The 21,075-nt window shown below is 39.5% G+C and overlaps 1 protein-coding gene across 1 annotated transcript; it reads right to left on the reverse strand.

The window, feature by feature from the left end:
• Positions 1–1,041: 1,041 nt before the first annotated feature.
• Positions 1,042–17,960, reverse strand: psmg1 (proteasome (prosome, macropain) assembly chaperone 1). Its single transcript, XM_061740577.1, has 7 exons — positions 17,764–17,960; positions 14,734–14,837; positions 6,796–6,941; positions 5,203–5,265; positions 4,247–4,445; positions 1,666–1,796; positions 1,042–1,207 (listed from the first exon to the last, which is right to left on the reverse strand). Exons 1-7 carry the CDS (start codon positions 17,880–17,882, stop codon positions 1,127–1,129), a joined length of 843 nt encoding a protein of 280 aa, XP_061596561.1. The 5' UTR covers positions 17,883–17,960; the 3' UTR covers positions 1,042–1,126.
• Between the last annotated feature and the right edge of the window lie 3,115 nt (positions 17,961–21,075).

The following is a 21,075-nucleotide window of genomic DNA, read 5'->3' on the forward strand; positions in this document are numbered from 1 at the left end:
TTTTATGAGCAAAGAATCTCACAATTGTTTGTCTACTACACTATGAATTCCTACTTATTTTGAATTCACCCAAGCTTTAATGTGATATTTTATGTTGTTTATTCATTTTCTTTGTTTTTAATCACTTTAATTGGTTAAAGTGTTTTTATTTAATTGTAAACCACTTTGTGACAGCGTTCTGTGAAAAGTGCTCTATAAATAAACATTAATTACACTCCACCTCCAGAGGTTTTTACTCATCTCTTTATTTTAGCAGCCTAATCTCCGGCTATGCAACATCTAGTAATAAAGACTCACAATATATTTTTAAAGACTACATAATTCAACAGAAATTGGAGGTACATGAACTCTTCTGCAATGTAAGTATGTAAACGGATGAACCCATGCATATGAACATTTTTGATACACTTACTTAGCATTTTTAGACAGTACAATAGTGCAGAGCACCTGAGCCTGAATCTATTATAACATGGGAATTTCTAAATGGTAAATGGCCTAAAAGTTCAATCGTTTGACCAACAGGTGGCACTGAATGATTGAGATATTTAAATAGGATTTTCCAAGTGTATTTAGGCTGAATTTTAAAGCAATCATCTAATATTTCACAATTTACCCTGCACCACACCGACTCCCTGGAGAAAATATAGAAATAAAATAAAAATACTGTACTTTTATTCTAGAAATAGACAAAAATATTATGTGAATTTCAAGCCATTACAGTATTTATTCTAATAAACATTGTTGATTGAATCCTTTTTAACTAGCATGACAATCTGTTAAAAATCTCCCTACCTGTCCTGCTTAAAAATCAAATTTTGTATGAAAACATTAACATAATACTAGGGAATACTTAATGAGGTATATCTGACTTTGTAATTCCCTTTCAGAATGCATGCATTTATTCATTCACATATACATTTGCAGAATATAAATTATTAAATCGTAAAACTGCATGCTGATAAGAAGTTATCTTACTTAAGCAACCAGATATCTTTGGAAAGACTGTAGTAAGGTGAATAATAAGATCCACTGAAGGCTTCCTTTGTTTGATATGTTTATTAAAAAACGGCATTCTAACATGGGAAAATGGGATTCAATTTCACTCCAGTGTGCAACATTGACACTTTCAGATATAAAGATTACTCTGAAGTTCAGTGTTTCTAACAAATTTACGGCGGACGTCTGTGGTTGGAGTGGAGAGGTCCAGCTGAGGAGGGAAGCAAAAGCAGGAACTTAAAATATTTAATTGGTAAATAAAAACGAAAAAAAAGCAGGATTTCATTTTTAAAAATGAAAGTCAGACAAACCAATACATTCATATATTCACTGATAAATATGTAAACACACACCAGGGCCCATTCTCATACAAACATTCAAAAGGAGACACAAATATACTGCATGGAGGTATTCTAAACCTACTGAGTTGTCATGGAAATTGGAGGCAGTGGATTTTATTCAAAATGAAGTTAAGCGGTGACACCGAACTATGAAATCTCTTTTGGCATTAGCCTCTTCTCAAACTATGAAACTCAGTCGTCATAACCCACGGTTACGTCACTGACTGGGGTTCAGCCAGAAGTCACTGACGCTGGACTTTTGTGTGCAGCCGTCTTTTGTGACCTTTTAAAAAGCCTCAGTTATAAAAACAAAAAGAAAGCGGCTCACCTGTATGGACTTGCCAAGCTTGGTTAGTGCAGGCTTATAGGTCTCCATGGTGACGGAGTCAAGCCCGATGACATCACTGTAACACTGGTAAACAGCAGCAGCGATGCGGTGGACCTGGCAATGATTCAGTACTGATAAAACAGCACAAAGAAGAACAAAGTAAGATTACCTGAAGACGATACGATTAAACAGTCATCAGTGAACTTAACAGTGAAGAGTGGACAGTTTGATTGTGTGTTTGTAACCCTTCAATGATGAAGATTCAGGTTCTTCATCCCGACAATAGAACTGTTTGTTTGGATTAAGTACCTTTAAGCGCACACAAAACAAAATGACCAAATCAGGATGCAGAACTGCGTGCGCTCATATTAGAGTGAACTCTAATGACACTACATTTCATTTAGTTGGCAGAAACATTTGTCCAAAGTGACCGTTTTCTCCACGTATCCACATCAGGATGAGCATGTAGTTCATTATATTGTTCAAGGACGGCTCAACAAGACGGATAGAGAAACAAACCTGTCCGAAGCTGTGTTCAAAGTTATCAGAGGTATCACATATTCTGTTCTAATGGTTACTGTGGGTGCAATTGTTGTTAAGGAAAGACTGAAACCAGGTTAAGTATGCAACAAATGCATCTGGGAGAGACTCAGAGAAAAACAGAAAAACACAGAATATACAAGGCATGTGCTCACAGTTACTTTTATCTTCTTTTTTAATAACTTCTCAGTACAAAATTACAAAGAACTTTGATTTTAAAACATCTGTAGTGCATAACAACGTAAAAAGATTCAGGGAGTCTGAGAAATTAATTTCATTGTACTTCTGTGTGATGACAATAAAGCTTTCTATTCTATCTTCAGACAGTCACCAATAATCAACTTTCAAGTTTATTTCCAATTGGACTGAAAATAGAAGATTTGAAAACAGGAAGGAAAAAAAAAAAAAAAACACTGCATAAAGATCATGGCTGAAAATGACTGCTGGAAATGTGTTATATTAGAGCCCTCAGTTCACACTGCATGAGAAGCTATCATGCACCGATAATAAATACAGCCACCTGGCCTTGTACCTTGGAAAAACCATTTTCATTCAGCAAAGTCTGCTCCTGCATCCAGAAACGTAACAAGAAACGTTATTAGGGGGAACCCATACATCACCTGCACACAACAGTTCTTTGAAAACAAGTACATCTCACAAGGTCCACAGTCAGAAAGACAGTGAACATGTGTTTTCTGCTCAGATGAGTCTACTTTTCAGCTTGCTTTTGGAGAGGGGAAAAAAAAAAAAAAAAAAAAAAAAAAAAAAAAGGCATTTGGTTCTATTCACCACAGCTGAGAAAACCCATCCAGGCTGATGGGGACTTGCATATGCATGAAGGTACCATTGCTGCAGAGACTTTATTAGACTTTTGCAGTAACATGAGCTACAAGCAATACGACATATTTTCGCAGGATGTCTTTTGTTATTTCAGCAGGACAGACCCAGACCTCTTCTAATACTACATACAACAGCACGGCTTCATAGAGTACCAGATGGGCTGCTTGCAGTCCAGATCCATCCCCCTGCTGAAAATGTACGACACATTGTGAATCATGACGAAGAGAATCACACAACCACCACCAACAGCTGTTGAGCATCTTGAGACTTTGTGGATCTCGTATCAACGAAAAATGGCCACAGATTCCTCTTGCACAACTCCTGAAGTTATTATCTTCAGTTAAAAGCAAGAAGGATCATTAAAAGTAAAAGTGATGTAACACTGTTAAATATACCTTATTCACAACTTTTAAAATAGTGTTGCTGGCATCAAATTTTGGATTGAGTCATGTGTTTCAACTTATGAATCATAAAAGTTCAGGCAAACAAAAAGAAATTGGATATTTAATCGTTTGTTGCATTTTAAATTTAATACTGTCTTAAACCTCTCTGTAAATATATTTACTGTATATAAGTGAGCTTTTTCATAATAACATTTTGAAAAACTGTTTGATTAAGGAATGCAAAGTGTGTATGTTAATACTCTATTGATATTATGCATCTCTATCATTGCCACTTTAATGAAGATCAGAACACATTTTATCAGTGATCAAAGCAGAAATACTCCTTTGAAAACTTTGTTTTCCCCTTTTCTTTTTCCTGTGTGTAGCTGTTATGAGTGACTGTAGCGGCCACTTGTTAGTTCATGACAACTTGAATATTCCTGAGTGAGGTCACATGTCATGTCAAAGTGAAATGAACCCTGAAAACAACAAGTAGTCACATGATTTTATCTTTTGTTCCAGGAAAACTTCAGAATTGTGCACCCGACAGCAAAATGCATTTTGAAAAACCTAAATTAAAGAACATGAATATGGGTTAAATGAAATGTTTACCTGTATCTGAAAAAAAAAGAAAGATGTATCCTAACTTATATCCATCAACATTCCTCTGACAAACATGAACAGCAGAATGGCAAAGGAGGGAATGGCGTGTTGTGCAATTTTTGTGCCTTGTCATAAAAGGTTTTGCGTTTGCAAATGTGAGACGAAGGATGGATAACCATTGTGACACACCGGAGATACGGAAACTTCAAGCGTACCTGCAGCTGGAAGTCCTGTAACTATGTTGGGCTGCTCCAGTGACTGGCAGACAGGATGATCACTGAAAGCACTGGTGTGGAGAGACCGCAGGAAGGGAGCAGAGCCGCCGGACAGATAGTCTGCTGTCTTGTAATCAGTCACAGAGCTATCTGACAGCACAGTCACATTCAACTCTCGGAGCTGCAGGCAGTCAAAAACCTGCAGGATACAAAGGAAAACACAGTAAGACCAATACTACACGTTCATCACACACACAGCAGTCAATATCCGGTTAGCCATTTCCAATATTAATGGAACTAAAGTGTCACAATGACCCTCAACACCATCATACCCAATGGGCAAACATAAACCTTTGACACAAATTAAGATGGACGGTTTACACCAAATTCCTACCGTGGACTTTTACATGGCAAGAAACATCAGGATTTATGAAACCAGCCAACAGTTATGAATGTGCGACTCTCCAGCTGCCACTTAAAATTTCATGTTTTCCGCTGACAGGAGCAGAACTTGTCATGGTCTTCTGCTGCTGAACATAATTTTGATTCTCAAACCAGCACATCTGGCCCCAGTAATTATTCCACAGGCATAATTACCATGATCTCCCTTCTGCTGTTTTGGTCTGATATTGCTAGTCTTTTCATTATTTCTGAATGTTTTACGCTGCTACATAACTGCCTAATTAGATATTTGTCGTATCTTTATGTCATACGAGCACAATGCATAGGCTACGTAACATGTTCCAACTTAAACAGCACACTCTGAGTTGAGAAATCCTAATAGTTTCCTCCTGCCGTCACATATTTGTGATTCCCTAGTGTAAAAAAAAATAAACTGCACTGTTGTAAATCTGAAATCTGGTCAGATCTGGTCAAGGGGACAGCTGCCCTTGGAAAACACAACATACCAGTGCCATCATGCTGATGACACAGTATTAAAAAAAAAAGAAAGGTACCTTTTCTGCCCACTGAAATTGTTGGTCTTCTGCAACGTAGCAAGTCACTTGGCATATCAAAACCTTGAGGGAAAGATAAACATTATGTAAATTTGTAGACTGGAGGCACATTTCAACACTCAATTTAAGTGAAAGATGAGAATGACTGATACATTAATGTATGAGAAATGGAAGTAATAAAACGACATATGGAGCTCTTTTTTCAAGACAGTTACAACTGTTTGTCATTTTCATGCAAAGAACAAAGCCGTGAAAGACACAGACAGGTGGAATTTCAGGCAGATGTTGCATTCAGTTAAAAAAAAAAAAGAAAAAAATGTATCTGTTGTGTTTAATCAATGAACTCTTTCTTATTAAAAAAAGAAAATAGAAAAACCACAAGTTAATCAGTTTAAAAACCTAGAAAGTTGAAATAATTTTGCTTCGGTTGAAATACCACAGCCACGATAATGTGCTCTTAACAGAACTGAGTGATCTTAGCATAAAAATATGATAATTTCTCCTTTGTGTTGATGGATTAACCAATCTTTGTCGACAATAACAAAACATACATGTTTTGACATCCTTCCAACCTGACCCAGTGGGAACCAACCTTTGCTGTGCAACACTTTTGATCACATCTCAAAAGGCAAAAAGAACATTTTACAATCTTTAAATACATTTAAATCAATATAAAGAATGGTTTCAACTAGACCTGTCACAGATATTAATCAATTATTAGAGGTGATTAATATTTTTTAATAATCAATCATTTCCACCAGCCTTATAAAAACACTTACACAATTTCAAACAGTAATAACTCTTGGGTTTCTGTAACCCCTAACTAATAAAGAAATCAGGCATTTGTAAATTATCATTAGATTAATGCTACAGACGATGCATAAATGAGCAACAGTGACAAATGTAATTCAAACCAGTTGCTTTCATTGTCTCTCTGGTGATCACATTTTTTGAGCATATTCATTATTTGTAATTTATCGTCACGGTATGTATATATATTATTTTTCGTTTTGTCCACAGCTGCTCCCGCCGTCCTTCAGTGTTTGTAATCCATGCAGCCATCTGAAAGTCATAAATCTGACATTTGCACAGCTGCAACGTGCTTTCACACAAGCTCGTTTTATCTTGATTAAATCACGCGCAAATAAAGGCAGGCTAATAGAAAATAACTTCATACCTCTACGCAGGATCGGCTAGTCGGTTATAAGTCTGAATACTGACAGTTAATACAACAGACACCAGATTACCAGGGTTAATTTATTCTGTGTGTAATGAGCTGCCATCCAACTTTTAAAACTGAATTATTATTCTTTATTCGTCCACTGTGCTTATAGCGCTTCTGCATCAGATCAACGACGATAAAATTATCTTTAATGTCATCTTTTCGTAGCTTGATGATGAACATGCCACAGCCATAATAATGTGCTCTTTATAGAAATTAATAAAAATGTCAAACAGAAATTGAGAAAAATCCACAAGAGAATGAGGAGCAAACTCATCAATTTGAGTTCTTAACAGTCTTGTGATTTCTGTGGCGTTAATCAGAAGCAGACACATTTCGATGAGCTCCTTTTTTCTCTGTGTAACACTCACTGATGGGTTTTCCTTGTGTCTGTAGAAAACACACGCCGACTCCTCACTGGTTTGCCCAGTTCCAGCCCGGCTCCTCTCGTTCCACATGGACGCATGTCCAACTGTGTCCCAGTTTGAAGAGGTGAGAATGTACACTGACAGAAAGCCTGCAAACACAGAGCGCTTCAGCATTCAACAATAGCCCACATGAAATCACAAGTCTTTTTCACTACACTTTACTTTTTAAAGTAGGAATAAATCCTGCTTTTATAAACCAAAATCAGAAAAAGTTGAACGTGGAAAATGAAAAATAAAAAACATACACAATGATTCCCAAAGGAACGTCATGAGCGACACTGAAAGCATATATAAGCAGATGGATCCAGACTGTAAACAAAAGCCAGTGAGAAAAGATGAGTTTCAGTGCAGCTTTAAACAGCCCCCAGGCTTGTGGACAGTCTAATGTGGGCCAGTAAGTTGTTGCACAGCTTTGGAGTAGTTATTGCAAAAGCACTCTCTCCTTTGGTTTTCAGTCTGCATCTCAGGACAACAAGGAGCAGCTGATCAACAGACCCAGAACCCTCCGTGCTGAGTAGACTTTTAACAGGTCTGGGAGGTGAGGATGAGCAACACCACCCAAGACTTTAAAGACAAGCAATAACATTTTTAAAATCAATCCTAAAAAAGGGAATTGGAAACCAGTACAAAAGAAGAGAGAATGGGAGTGATGTGGTCTCTCTTCTATTTGCTGGTCAGCAGTCACTGCATCGTTCCTCTACCAGTTGTAGCCATTGAAGACTGGCCTAACCCGACGTGTAGGGAATTACAATAGTCCAGCCTTGTAGTAATAAAAGGCATGGATAATACTTTTGAGATCTTTAGTGGACAGATAGGGCTTGAGTTTAGCCAACAGCGTCAGTTGATAAAAAGCACTTTTCACTACAGAGCTAATCTGTCTGTCGAACTTAAAAGTATCAAAGAAATCCCGAGGCTTTTAACAGTAGAGCGACATTTCGAAGTAAGGGACCCCCCAAAAAAATAAAAAATAAAAATCAGGAGACAGAGCAAAGTCATTAGAAGGCCCGAACACAATGACCTCTGTCTTTGTATTGTTTAAATGGAGAAAGTTTAGATCCATCCAAGTCTTGAAGTGCTTCAGACAGGAGAACAGAGGCTGTATAGACTCCTCACAATCTACTCTTAAAAGGAGATTGATTTGAAACTCATCGGCAAAGGAGTGAAAGGAGACATTGTGATTACACAAAGCAGAACTTAATGGCAGTGGTTTGATTTGTGCTGTCCGCAATTAAATGTTACGTTAAAGTAAATGTAAAGTTAAAAAAAAAAAATCATCTTTTTTTCCTTCTTTAAATTAATATGCTTTTTCCAAAAGGGTATCATGCAATAAATCCTCCTCCTCCTCCTCGGCGGTCCATCGTAGTCGAAGATGACGTAGCTTCCTTCTGCTTTGGTGTGTTGGGCAGTGGCTATCGGTGCTGGCGACGATGCCACTGTAGGTGACTATGAAGCCCAATTCTGGAGCCACAGATCCTGCCACAGTCAGGACATGTGAGGCCTGGGTCAGGAGGCTGAAGTGGTACTGGGACAGTATGTTGGTGTCGTCGTTGGCGCCGCACCGTCCGCTGCTGAGTGCGTCTCTCCACAAGCTGTGAGATCCCTTCGTGGCATAAAGAACGCCAAAATGGCCGATCAGCTGCAGCTGACTCCAGATCACTGGGTTTGATGTTGCATCTCTTCAGGGTCTGTTTCAGCTGGTCTTTGTACCGCAGCTTTGGGCCACCGGGCTTCCTGTTTGCTGATAAAATCTGTCCATAAAGCACCTGACGAGGCAAGCGGCATCCAGGCATCCGGATGACATGGCCAACCCATCAAAGTTGCCTCAGGGCTAGTGCTGCCTCTATACTGATGGACTCCGTGCGGTGGAGGATGTCAGTGTGCGGGACACGGTCCTGCCAAGTGATGCCAAGGATGCGCTGTAAGCATCTGATGTTGAATGCATCAAGGCGCCTGACGTGGCGTCGGTAAACAGTCCAAGCTTCTGACCCATATAGCAGTGTAGACACGCACACTGCCCTGTAGACAGCAACTTTCGTCTGTGTCCGTAGTAGGGTTGTCACGATACCAAATTTCTGTTTCGATACCGATACCAATATGTATTTCGATACTTTTCAATACTTTTTGTAAAAAGGTGGAACACTCTCAAATGTCAATATTTTCCTTTATTTTAAAGCAGACTTTGCGAACAATAACAACAATGAATAAAATAAATAATTGGCATGGGATATTAACATTTTCAAACCTTTAGAACAGTGAGAACAAGTAAAATAAAGAAATGCCACTCAAATTAAAGTCACCATGTTAAATAAAATACTGTAGCAGCAAAAACTCCTCCTAGGGTGGCTGGCGGGCTATCACTGTTTTTCATTTTTCAGGTTCCTAGCCAAGAAAACAATTTTCCTCGGTCAGTCTAGAACGCCTTGGACTGCAGATATTCCCAGATGTGCTGAAGACACGTTCAGATGCACAGCTTGATGCTGGAATACACAGATACTGCCAGGAGCACTAGACTTCTGTAATTAGGGGAGGGAAGGGGTACAGTATTTTAATTAACATGGTCATTTTAATTTGAATGCCATTGCTTTATTTTACTTGTTCTCATTGTTCAAAAGGTTTGTGTTTTGAAACTATAGGCCACATGAAACATTAAATGGGCATAACTAGAAAAATAAATTGAGGCTCATTCTATCATTTATAGGACTGTCTCAGAAAATTTGAATATTGTGATTATCTGTAATGCAATTACAAAAACAAAAATGTCATACATTCTGGATTCATTACAAATCAACTGAAATATTGCAAGCCTTTTATTATTTTAATATTGCTGATCATGGTTTACAGCTTAAGAAAACTCAAATATCCTATATCAAAAAATGTGAATATTCTGGGAATCTTAATCTTAAACTGTAAACCATAATCAGCAATTTTAAAATAATAATAGGCTTGCAATATTTCAGTTGATTTGTAATAAATCCAGAATGTATGACATTTTTGTTTTTTTTTTTAAATTGCATTACAGAAAATAAAGAACTTTATCACAATATTCTAATTTCTGAGACAGTCCTGTAGGATAGGAGTAGATATTGTAGGCTAATGGAATGTTTTACAAAAGTGTGTTTCAATATAATAATAATAATTCATTCATATAATTCATTGCCTTAATGGTTTATAATATATATGAAACATTAAATAATATTAAAATATATACAAATATATTAAAGTTATATTCTAGTCTGTGGAATCTATTTAAATATTTTAAGAATGCAATTTTTTTTTTTTTTATATTTTAAAAATTGCATTTATTAACCATGGACATGTTTTAACTCTCTGTATAGGCTACTGTAGGTTTACTATGGGCTGGGAGAGGCTTTGTACTTCTTTCATTGACATGACAGTGCAGTGAACTGATGAACAAAGTTATCAGCTGTCGTTCTTGACTGAAGTCGTGGAACAAGTCTGCGTGGTTGTCCTTTAAATGTTTCGACAAGTTTGAAGTGTTTGCTCCTTTTGCGAGACACACTTTGTAGCAGCGCTTGCACTGCGGTGCTTCTGGGTTTAGTGGCTCGCCCTTATTGCTCGGTTTGAACCCGAAATATTTCCACACCGTACTTCGGGCCCCCATTTTGTCCAAAAGTACGGGCTTTTCTGCAGCTGCCATCTCTCTCTATTTACTTAATTTCAACCCGCTCTGTCTGTCTAACACGCGACTCGTTTCTCTCTCCTCCGCATGCGAGTGGGAGGGGGAGGCGGCTCTGCTTCTGCAACTACGTCACACTCGCGGACCTCGCCGTGCTTAAAGAGACAGGCTCCAATTTACCAATTCGTTTGCATAGAAAAAATATATAAAAGTACCGTTTGTTTTTAAATGCTGGTATAGTACCGTTTTCAAAACTCTAGTACCGTGGTACTATACTGGTACCGGTATACCGTGCAACCCTAGTCCGTAGATGGTTATTTTCAAAGACGCGAGAGCGCAGTCTGCCAAAGGAGTTGGAGGCTTGGTTGATGCGTGCTTGGATGTCATCTATTTGGCAGGAAGGGGTCAGCATGCTTCCGAGGTAGCAGAACTGCTGGACAGTCTTGAGGGGTGTGCCGCAGATGTTAAATACGGGGGGGGGAGGTCGCTCTTGTGTCATGATCTCCGTTTTGTGGATGTTAATCACAAGGCCGAGCGAGCCGTAAACAGAGGACATGGTGTCCAGGGCTTGTTGCATAGCAGCCGGGCTGTGGGCCAGGAGAGCACAATCGTCTGCGTGAAGCTCGTAGATGTTGCTAACCAGGGTCTTGGTCTTGGCCTGTAGGCGTCTTATGTTAAACAGGCTACCATCAAGGCGGAACTGAATTTTCACACCACCCTCTTCCTGGATGGATTTGTGGAAGAGGAGTGTGGCTGCCGTCAGGAAGAGATTGAAAATCACTGGGGCCAGCACACAGCCCTGCTTTACTCCAACCTTTACAGGGAAGGAGAGAGATTGCTGGCCGCCAACAAGCACAGATGCCTGCATGCCACTGTGGAACTGCTTCAGGATGCTGAGGAATTTGGGAGGAACACCAAACTTCTGCAGTATAGTCCAGAGGATCTCCCGGTCAACTGTATCAAAGGCCTTAGTGAGGTCTATGAAGGTTATGTAGAGGTCCTTGTTCTGCTCCCTACATTTCTCCTGGACTTGACGTGCAGTGAAAATCATATCCAGTGTGCTTCGGTTCTTTCGGAAGCCACACTGGGTCTCCGGGAGGATGTCCTCTGTGATGTGTGTTGTTAGGCGAAGCAGCATTAGTTTTGTAAGGATCTTGCCAGCAATAGAGAGCAAAGAGATGCCACGACTGTTACCACAGGATGACCTGTCTCCCTTCTTCTTGTAAATGGTGACGATGTTGCTGTCTTTCCATTCCTGGGGAAGTGTCTCACTTTGCCAGATCTTGCAGATAAGATGGTAGAGCTGTCGCAGTAAGAGGTAACCTCCTTTCTTGAAGACCTCGCCGGGAAGTCCATCAGGGCCAGGGCTTTTCTTGTTTTTGAGACTCCTGACTGCGGAGAGAACCTCAGTGAACTTGGGTGGTTCATCGAGAGAGGGAACTGATGGAAGTTCTGGGAGAGCATTGAGGACAGAGGGATCCGAGGGATTTATTTTATTCAGCAGGGAGTTGAAATGTTCGGCCCATCGTTCAAGGATCTGCTGTTTCTCCTTGAGCAGAACAGAACCGTCTGCGGATCTTACTGGCGCGATGTTTTGCCTTTGTGGACCATACAGGGACTTAACAGCATCATAAAAAGCGAATGAGTTGTTATTGTCTGCATGCCTTTGGATTTCTTGGGCTTTTCTGAGCCACCATTCATTCTCCATGCTTCGAAGTTGTTTCTGAGTCTCACTGCGGATGGCTTTATAGTGAGAGAGGAGAAATGGAGAGTGGGGGTTGGAGAGCAGTGCGGCATGGGCTTTACGCTTGGCTCCAAGAAGCTCCTGTATATCAGTGGAGCTATTGTCGAACCAGTCTTGATGTGGTTTTTGCGTGAAACCGATGGTCTCTGAGGCAGCTTGATGTATTGCTGACTTCAGTTTTGCCCACTCGCTTTCAATATCAAGGACACTGTCATCCTCCTCCAGGGTGGCGAGCCTCTCTGCCAGCTTACTGCGGTAGCGATCAACGCACTGTGGAGAGTCGAGAGCCCCGCAGTCGAGACGCTTTCGGGGCTGCTGTTTTTTGTGTGGTGGTCGAATTTTCAGCTTTAGACTGGATCTAATCAGCCGGTGATCAGTCCAGCATTCAGCCCCACGCATGGCCCGAGTTATACAGACATCATTCTGGTCCTGTTGCCGAGTGATGATGTAATCCAGTAAGTGCCAATGTTTTGACCGGGGGTGCATCCATGATGTGATGTACTTCTGTTTCAGCTGAAATATGGTGTTGGTTAGGATCAGCTGATGCTCAGAGCACAGAGAAAGGAGTCGGAGACCATTGCTATTTATTTTCCCCGTCCCATGTCTTCCGATAACTTGTTTCCACAATTTGTCGTCAGTGCCTACACGGGCATTGAAATCGCCCATTAGGACAAGTTTGTCGGAGCCAGGGATTTTAGACAGTGTGGCATCAAGCGACTCATAGAAGGCATCTTTGGTGTTTTCGTCAGCATCCAATGTGGGGGCATAGGCACTGATTAAGGAAGCAAAGCGACCTTTCACTAGGGGGATACGCCAGGTCATAAGCCGTTCGCTGATGCCTTGAGGGGACTCAGGGATGTTACTGAGTAGCTTGCTTTTTACGGCAAAGCCAACTCCGCGGAGTCTACGTTCGCCCTCTGGGAGACCCTTCCAAAAGAAGGTGTAGCCTTCACCGACTTCTGTGAGTGAGTCTTCACCAGAAAACCGAGTCTCACTCAGTGCCGCAATGTCTATGTTATACCTCCTGAGTTCATGTGCAATGAGAGCAGTCCGTCTTCGAGGTCTCTCCGTCACGTCTTGAGCATCAAGGAGGGTGCGGACATTCCAGGTAGCCAGCTTCATAGTCATAGACTTTGGTTTATTGTGGTTCTTTCGACCGCAGAAAAGGGATGCCTTGGTGGCTGCGGTAGGCCACCCAGGTATAAACGGAACAAACAATTTTTGAGTCACCTTTTCTAGACCCTTCCCCTTTAAGGGGTGAGCAGTGTGGACCCTAAATAGGGCTGCTCAGACGCACGGGATGCTGCCGAAGGAAGATGTTGTTCCAGTCCCATCCTCGTGACGACCATCAGGCCCGTGCCGCCTCTGTGCAGGATTCAAGCTAGAAGCTTCCAGTCACATCCTTGACCTGCCCCCGTCACTCTATCCTATCGCCTATCGAGGACTTCTATGGTGGAAGCCGAAGCCTGCGCTGCTAATTGATTTAGTGTGACAGATGGGGCGCGCGGTCCCTTCCCCCACAAGCTTGGCCACACCCACCCGGTTCCAGTGGCAAGAGTAAGGACTCGAGACGACCTTCAGGTGAGTGAGGTTGCAGGGGGCTGCCAGTGTCTCTGTTACCCAGAGTCTGCCTATGTGTGCCCCCGAGCACAGTGGTTGGATCGCCCTTGGTCTGGAACCTCCCCTTCAACCTTACCGCCATGGTTGGACCTACCAGAAGCCTGAGCTCCAGACGGCATCGCTCTCAGGTTCATTGGAACACGCAAGGTTCTCCACCACGACAAGGTGGCGATCCAAGGAGAACATGCAATAAATATGATACCAGGGAAAGACTCAAATACAGAACAATAAATATGATACCAGGGAAAGACTCAAATACAGAACATTTCTCAGAATAAACACAGATTGCAATTTACAGCTGAATGTTGCATTACATGAAATTATTTTTAATAGATGATTAATTGTTTGTTACGCTGGCAATATTGTGATTTTTACCTCTGCTTTGTGCAATGTGATTATCAACTAATGTGTGTTATTATTAATAGATAGTGATTTTGTTGCTTCAAAAAAATTAATAATGTACTTATTATTCAATAATAATGGAAATAATTATTGGGAGATCTGCAGTATTTATAAACTGTCTGCACTGCAGCAACACCTTAAATTATTATTATTTTTTTTTTTATAACCCTACAAATTATATTTCCTGTGTAGCTCATTATCTTTAAAAGTACAAACCATCTTTATCATTTTTTATTATTGCCTTTATTAAACCAGGTCGATCCCGTTGAGACACAATTACCTCTTTTCCAAGGGAAGTCTGGCCCAAGGGAATCTTGGAAATCTGCTGCTGCTTTTGAGCAGAGAGATTGCTACTGGATTTAAAAATCTAGAGAGCAATCACTAAGGATTAATCTAAACTGTAATAATGAGTGTGAGGTAAGACGGAGGTGCCACAGATACAGCTACCTGCTACTACCTGCGGTTGGCTGTTACTTACTGGCAGCATTTTGTCCCACAGCGACGATGAAATCTGAACACTGCAACTTGTTTCCAGACATCAGAGACTCTGAGACTTCTGGGCACCAGTGCAACTTCACTTCCCTGATGAATAATGGAGGATAAAGAAACATAGAGTTTATTTATTCAATTAAGATGAGGAAAAGATAACAAGCATTCAGTACCGTATTAATCAAAGTAACCACATTTTCAACCTATCATCAAGTCTTGCTCATAAATAACAAATAACTATCTCTTTCTCCATTAATATGATTAGTGTATTTAAATTTAAGGCTGCAATAACTAAAAGATTGTGTCCATGAACATCACTGAAAGTCAATCAACTGTCTGCCTGCTTTATTAAATGCTAAAAGTTTGTTTTGCTTTTAATTTTTATTTTTTTTGGTTGGTTGGCTGGTTGGTTTTTAAAAAGGCGAAGAACAACAATAGCAAGCATTATGTAAAATCATCTCTGATCATTTGGGCAAACTACTGTACTGCCAGGGATGCTTAGGAGTATGATTCCTTTAGGACTGGAAGACCTTCTCCAGAACCCCCTCCTCCCCCCCAAAAGAAGGGAATACAACCACCCTGTCAACCAATCCAGAAAGATTTCCATGTGATGTTGCAGAGGTGTGCCAATCAAGACAGCCCATACAACATCCATGACATCAAATAACTCGGAGTAGACCTCATCATCCACCCATAGAGCCTTGCCAGTGTGGTGGTTAATAACCTGCCTGCTGGTAGATGGGAAAACGCATCCCAGAGTCCACAAACACAGCTTCCTCTGTGGTAGATATGCTGGTGGGATTTAGACCATCCAATAAGTACAGGATTGTCTCCGAAAATTAGAATATTGTGATTTTCTGTAATGCAATTACAAAAACAGATCCAGATGAAGCTCCGTCAGAGGTAGGAGTTACAGATCTTTCTAGCTGGTGTCTCCGTCAGGAATTCCCAACTAACTAGTTTGATTATGTCAATCAAACTGCAGCTTAGGATGTCCTGGTGCAATACAATTATGCAGGACATCCATATGTTTTAATGTGATGTTAGTTATGGACACATTTTGGCTTGCAAAGAGGTTGAACAACACAAAAGGTACAGACCTGATATCTCCAGTCACACCTCTGCAGGTAAGACTGCCAATATCCATATACAGGACGTTCTCAGAAAATTAGAATATTGTGATTTTCTTTAATGCAATTACAAAAACGTCATACATTCTGGATTCATTACAAATCAACTGAAATATTGCAAGCCTTTTATTATTTTAATATTGCTGATCATGGCTTACAGCTTAAGAAAACTCAAATATCCTATCTCAAAAAATTTGAATATTCTGGGAATCTTAATCTTAAACTGTAAGCCATGATCAGCAATATTAAAATAATAAAAGGCTTGCAATATTTCAGTTGATTTGTAATGAATCCAGAATGTATGACATTATTATTATTATTATTTTTTTTTTTTTTTTTTGAATTGCATTACAGAAAATAAAGAACTTTATGACAATATTCTAATTTTCTGAGACAGTCCTGTATTTTTCTCTAATTGCTTTTACTAGGAGCACCACTCAGATCTTACGTGAGTTGTAAAGATGCTAAATCAGTGGCGTTTGTTGAGAGATGGTTGGAAAATGAAATGAAACAAAACTCCCAACACAACAGTCCTTCTTTGTGACTCCCAGGTTCTTACTCCCCTTTTCGTTTACAGCAGCTTTAAAATCTTAATGTCATTACATAACGCACTTAACGCAGTGCGTTGAAAGTGCCTCGGTCAAGTCAAGAGTTCTAATTATATTAGTCTCAGAAAATATTCTAATTTTCTGAGACAGTCCTGTAAACACTGTCCCCCAGCAGAACTCACACTGTCTTACTTTAATAGTTGCAGCTGCCTAATACAATTGATCTAAATAAAACAACAAAATTAAAATATGCCTAGAAAATAAAATCAATAAATAAAAGCTGACAAAAAGAGAGAAATGGTTTGGATTTCCCTTTTTCTGGACCATATTACACCGGTCATGAAATCACTACACTGGCTTCCAGTGAGTTAAAGGATAGAGTTTAAAATCTTACTGCTGGTCTACAAAGACCTGAATGGTCTTTGACCAGAATACATGGTTGATCTGTTAGTTCCTATGAAGCTCCCAGACCCCCGAGGTTCATCTGGATCTGGTTTGTTGTGGTTCCCAAGAACCAGAACCAAGCAAGGTGAGGCAGCGTTCAGTTATTCTGCTCCTCACCGGTGGAACAAACTTCCTGTAGACCTGAGGTCTGCTCCAACTGTAGATCCTTTAAATCAGGGCTAAAAACATTACTGTTTACTCAAGCGTACTCTTAAATTAAATACTTACCTGCTGTACTCTACTGCCCCTATTTTTAACAGCTTGTGCTTTTTATTATTTTACTTCTTTTCTTATCATTTTATTTCATTTATTCGTTATTTAAGCGTACTCTTAAATTAGCAACCTGTGCTTTTATCATTATTATTTTACCTTTTCTCATAATTTTATTTCATTTTATTTGCTATTTACAATTATGTCTTGCTGCTTTTAATGTTGATGTAAACCACTTTGAATCACCTTGTGTTGAATTGTGCTATACAAGTAAACTTGCCTTGCCTAATCCATTGATAATTACATAGTCACAGATCAAAACAGTTTTTTGTTTCAACTTCTTGAATACATGACAACGCCCACTTTTAAAATGCTATTAAAGTTTATACGGGTTTTTATACCAATCACGCCCTCCACTACTGAATAATGGACGTGTTTGAAGGTTTAAAGATGTTTATTAGCTGAGAGTTGTTAAAGCAAAACCACATGTGTCATGTAGCTCACTTAGCTGAAGCCGCCACAAAATACCCATCAAGTAGGGAAACAATCTGAGATTTTGATCCACGTATTTATTTAACTTTTCTACAGCGTTTCTCCCGATTCATTAACTTTACTAACATTAATCTAACACTTATGACTTGTCTTAACTTCCGGGCTGCCCCGTGCTACATGGCTAACGTAATTTACCTCTTTTCCTCCACTTCTCTGCGGATTTCTTCATCTTCCTCGTTTTCCTGAAGTTCCTCCTCGTCTTCCTCCACAGCCCGAGAATATACCGACAACACCTCTCCAAAAAACGTCGCCATTAATGCAATGTTTTAGGACAAACTGAAACTACTGTCACTGATTTACACCTGCGAGCAACAAGACGTCACTTCCGCCGGTAGAGGCGTCTCTTCAAAATAAAAGCTTAAATTAAGCTCATCAGTTCTTCAGAATAAGATATGTACTAAATGTTTTCTGACATCTTTTTAAACATTTATAACCATGAAGGGTAATCATTTTTTCTCACTGGTCTGTCTAATAATATATATATTGAGACAAGGATTTTGTGCTTATGTTAATTCCTAAAATGTGGCTGTACTTTTTTTGCTAGTAGAGGAAATATAATAAGAAAAAAGAACATCTTGGAGGTTTTATGAACAAGAGACATATAAACAAAAATAAGGTAGACAAGTAAAGTTTATACAAAGGAACAGTAAGGCATTTTAAAGCAAATAGCAGCGACATTTCAGAAAGAGACTTAAAATAAAAGATACTTCGATATATCGGTTAATCATTTTTTTGCAGAGTTATTTGACTTAAAATTTTTTAAAGAAACAAAAAAACTTTTGAAATCATTTATAAAAAAATGGAAAGAAGGCTTCATTTTTCTCCACTTACAACAATGTATGTGGTATTTAGCCAGTAAGAGAATGACATTAACCAAGAAGGACACTGATATGTCAATAGTATCTATATAAAAAATAATGTTAACGATTTCTAAATTTGGAATGTCATTCATTTTTAAAGATAGCCCATTTCTAATTTCATGCCAAAAAATTTTTGAGACAGGACACAATAAAAACATGTGATCAAATGATTCTTTCGATTCATTGCAAAAAACACAGGAGTCAACTTCAAATTTAAATCTATGTCTCAAGAATTCAGCGGTTGGATACATTTTATTAATCAATTTAAAATGAGTTTCCTTGACTTTGGGGGGAATGGGCCATTTGATATAATTTGAGTGGGCTTTTTCTAATGTAGACAAACTTAAGGACTGTGAAGTGTCAGAATATAAACCTCTGTGATAGTCGTTAAATGATCTCGACTTAAAGACAGCAATTATAAACTTGTTGTTACATTTCTTATCCAATAACCGGCTCAACAAGCACATGTCACAAGGAAATGTAATGAATTTCATACCATGTTTGCAACTTGTAAAGGTACCAAATCAATTTGACCTGGAAATCGGACACATCCAGTTTCCTTCTGCGGAACTTTATTGATGTGGTTTTACTCAAATGGGTGCTGGATTCATCTCATTGCTTACACTGGAGTCTCATCAATGATGCAGCCTTACAGAAAAGATAACTACAGGAATCAATAACCATTTAGGTTGATATACATATGGATATGCAGCTACTGCTTGGTGATTGATTGAAATATACTCCAAAACTAATTTTACTGATTCATCCACAGAAATGTCCTAAATTCCCTGCCTAGAGAAGAGTGCAACACATCACTCCTAAAAATAATTTGGGGAAACTGAACGCTTAGGGCTGTCTGAATGTTTGCTGTATTTATGCCTGAACTGTTCACTGAAATTACTGAGGGATTTCAGGCTATGACTTCCCAGTTAATATGTACAGTTATACAAAGCATGTTGGCTTGAATATGACAAGCAATTAGAGCAGAGATGCCTGATGAGCTATTTTTGGCCCTTTTTCCAGCCAGCCATGTACTTGACATGCTGTGTAACTCCACCAGCTACTTTGTGGTAATTTATAATTAACATGAGTGAGAGGGGAAAAAGAAACAATAAAAGCAAAAGGATGCTGCTGATCATTTTTTAGCATGGTTAGTTGGAGATATAAACCAAGTCAGGTGGGCAACTTTAACTCAATCTGACTCCGATGCATGCGCCCCTTCTATCATGTTACATAATTCATTTTCCTGTAAATGGTGCCCTGGGACCCGAGGAGGAAAACAGAAATGTGATAATATCAGCATGGCGATTAATGCCACCAGAAAATGTCTTCTCTCAGAAAAGACAAACCGGATTGCAGGGCAAAGCTTGGAGCAGAATAGAGAGTAAGCTCTATTACCACTGTGGTGCAATAATGCATCATGAAGCCATAAAGCAACAGAGGAAAGGTTTCCTGTCACAAAATGGAGCAACATGCTTTGGAGGAAGCTTCAGGCTGCTGTTAATATAATTGATAGTGGAGAGAAGGAGAGTGGGAGGGATGCTCTGCAGCTTAACAGACTCCAAAGCCTCCAGGGCTCAAGACAAAGAGAGAGGAATGTCAGGACAGAACAAACAGGACTGTCCCCACTCCAATGTCCATTAAAACGAGGAATCAGGGCAGACGGTCAGAGGATAAAAACATCCACAATGCGTTTGTCCGCCTTCTCTCTGTCCCAGTAGAAACAAAGATGAGGATGTCGATGGTCCCTTTTTCTTTTTTCCATTAGGGTCAAGAGCACCAAATCCCCTCCCGCTGACCAGACAGCAGCGCCGTGTACAGATATTTTAATGAGCAGGGTCTCGTCTCATGTGGTTAACATCAACAGACACATCCTGGGTGTTATCGCAATTAATTGAGGCACAAAAGTACGTTAATTTCAAAGTGTTATTTATGAAAATATATCAGCAACAACAACAAGAGCATAGACAAAACAGTGAAGACGTTCAAGGTTTTGGTCCTTTGTCTTTTGAGGAAGCAGAGTGATATTAGATGACAGATGCTGATAATCATTGAATCTGGGGTTACATAACCAAATTTCCCAGTCACACAAAAGCAAGAGAATTAAGCATATTATTCACACCAAGTCGTATTTTAAAGATACATTTTGGTTTCTCCCCCCCTTGTAGCATGGAAACATAGGAATTTTTTGCAATTGATTTACAAATCTGAAAGAAAACCTTCAAAGATCACACAGCAACAACTGTCTTCCTCTTGGAACCTGAAGACTGTCTGCTGGTACCATTCCTGATGCAAGCTCTCAAAGTCTTTATTTTATATTTATAATTTCTTGATACAGATTTGACAACTGTCATTTTTTTTAGAAAGCTGTCTGGTTTCAGAGGGATTTTTGCAAATAATACTTGTGCTTGTGTGAATAGGTTCAAGTCTATACACAGTCCTTTTCTCAGTCACCAACTACATCCTCCGTGAAGTATCTCACATAATGAACCAAAGTCCTAACTTTAATCAGCCGTCACTCCTACATTCAAATGAAGAGCGACAGCATGGACATGCGTCATTAATGGTCAATAAAGTATGGGAGTCT

This window comes from Cololabis saira, chromosome 14 (genome assembly GCF_033807715.1).
Source record: "Cololabis saira isolate AMF1-May2022 chromosome 14, fColSai1.1, whole genome shotgun sequence".
NCBI classification, from domain to species: Eukaryota; Metazoa; Chordata; class Actinopteri; order Beloniformes; family Belonidae; genus Cololabis; species Cololabis saira.

What these genes read in the sequence shown, in the direction of transcription:
- psmg1 (XM_061740577.1), bottom strand. Translation starts at nt 17,882, where the DNA reads ATGGCGACGTTTTTTGGAGAGGTGTTGTCGGTATATTCTCGGGCTGTG. An exon ending in GACACAAGGAAAACCCATCA is followed by an intron (nt 5,266 to 6,795) that starts GTGAGTGTTACA and finishes CTTTCCCTCAAG; the next exon opens with GTTTTGATATGCCAAGTGAC. An exon ending in AATTTCAGTGGGCAGAAAAG is followed by an intron (nt 4,446 to 5,202) that starts GTACCTTTCTTT and finishes TGTATCCTGCAG; the next exon opens with GTTTTTGACTGCCTGCAGCT.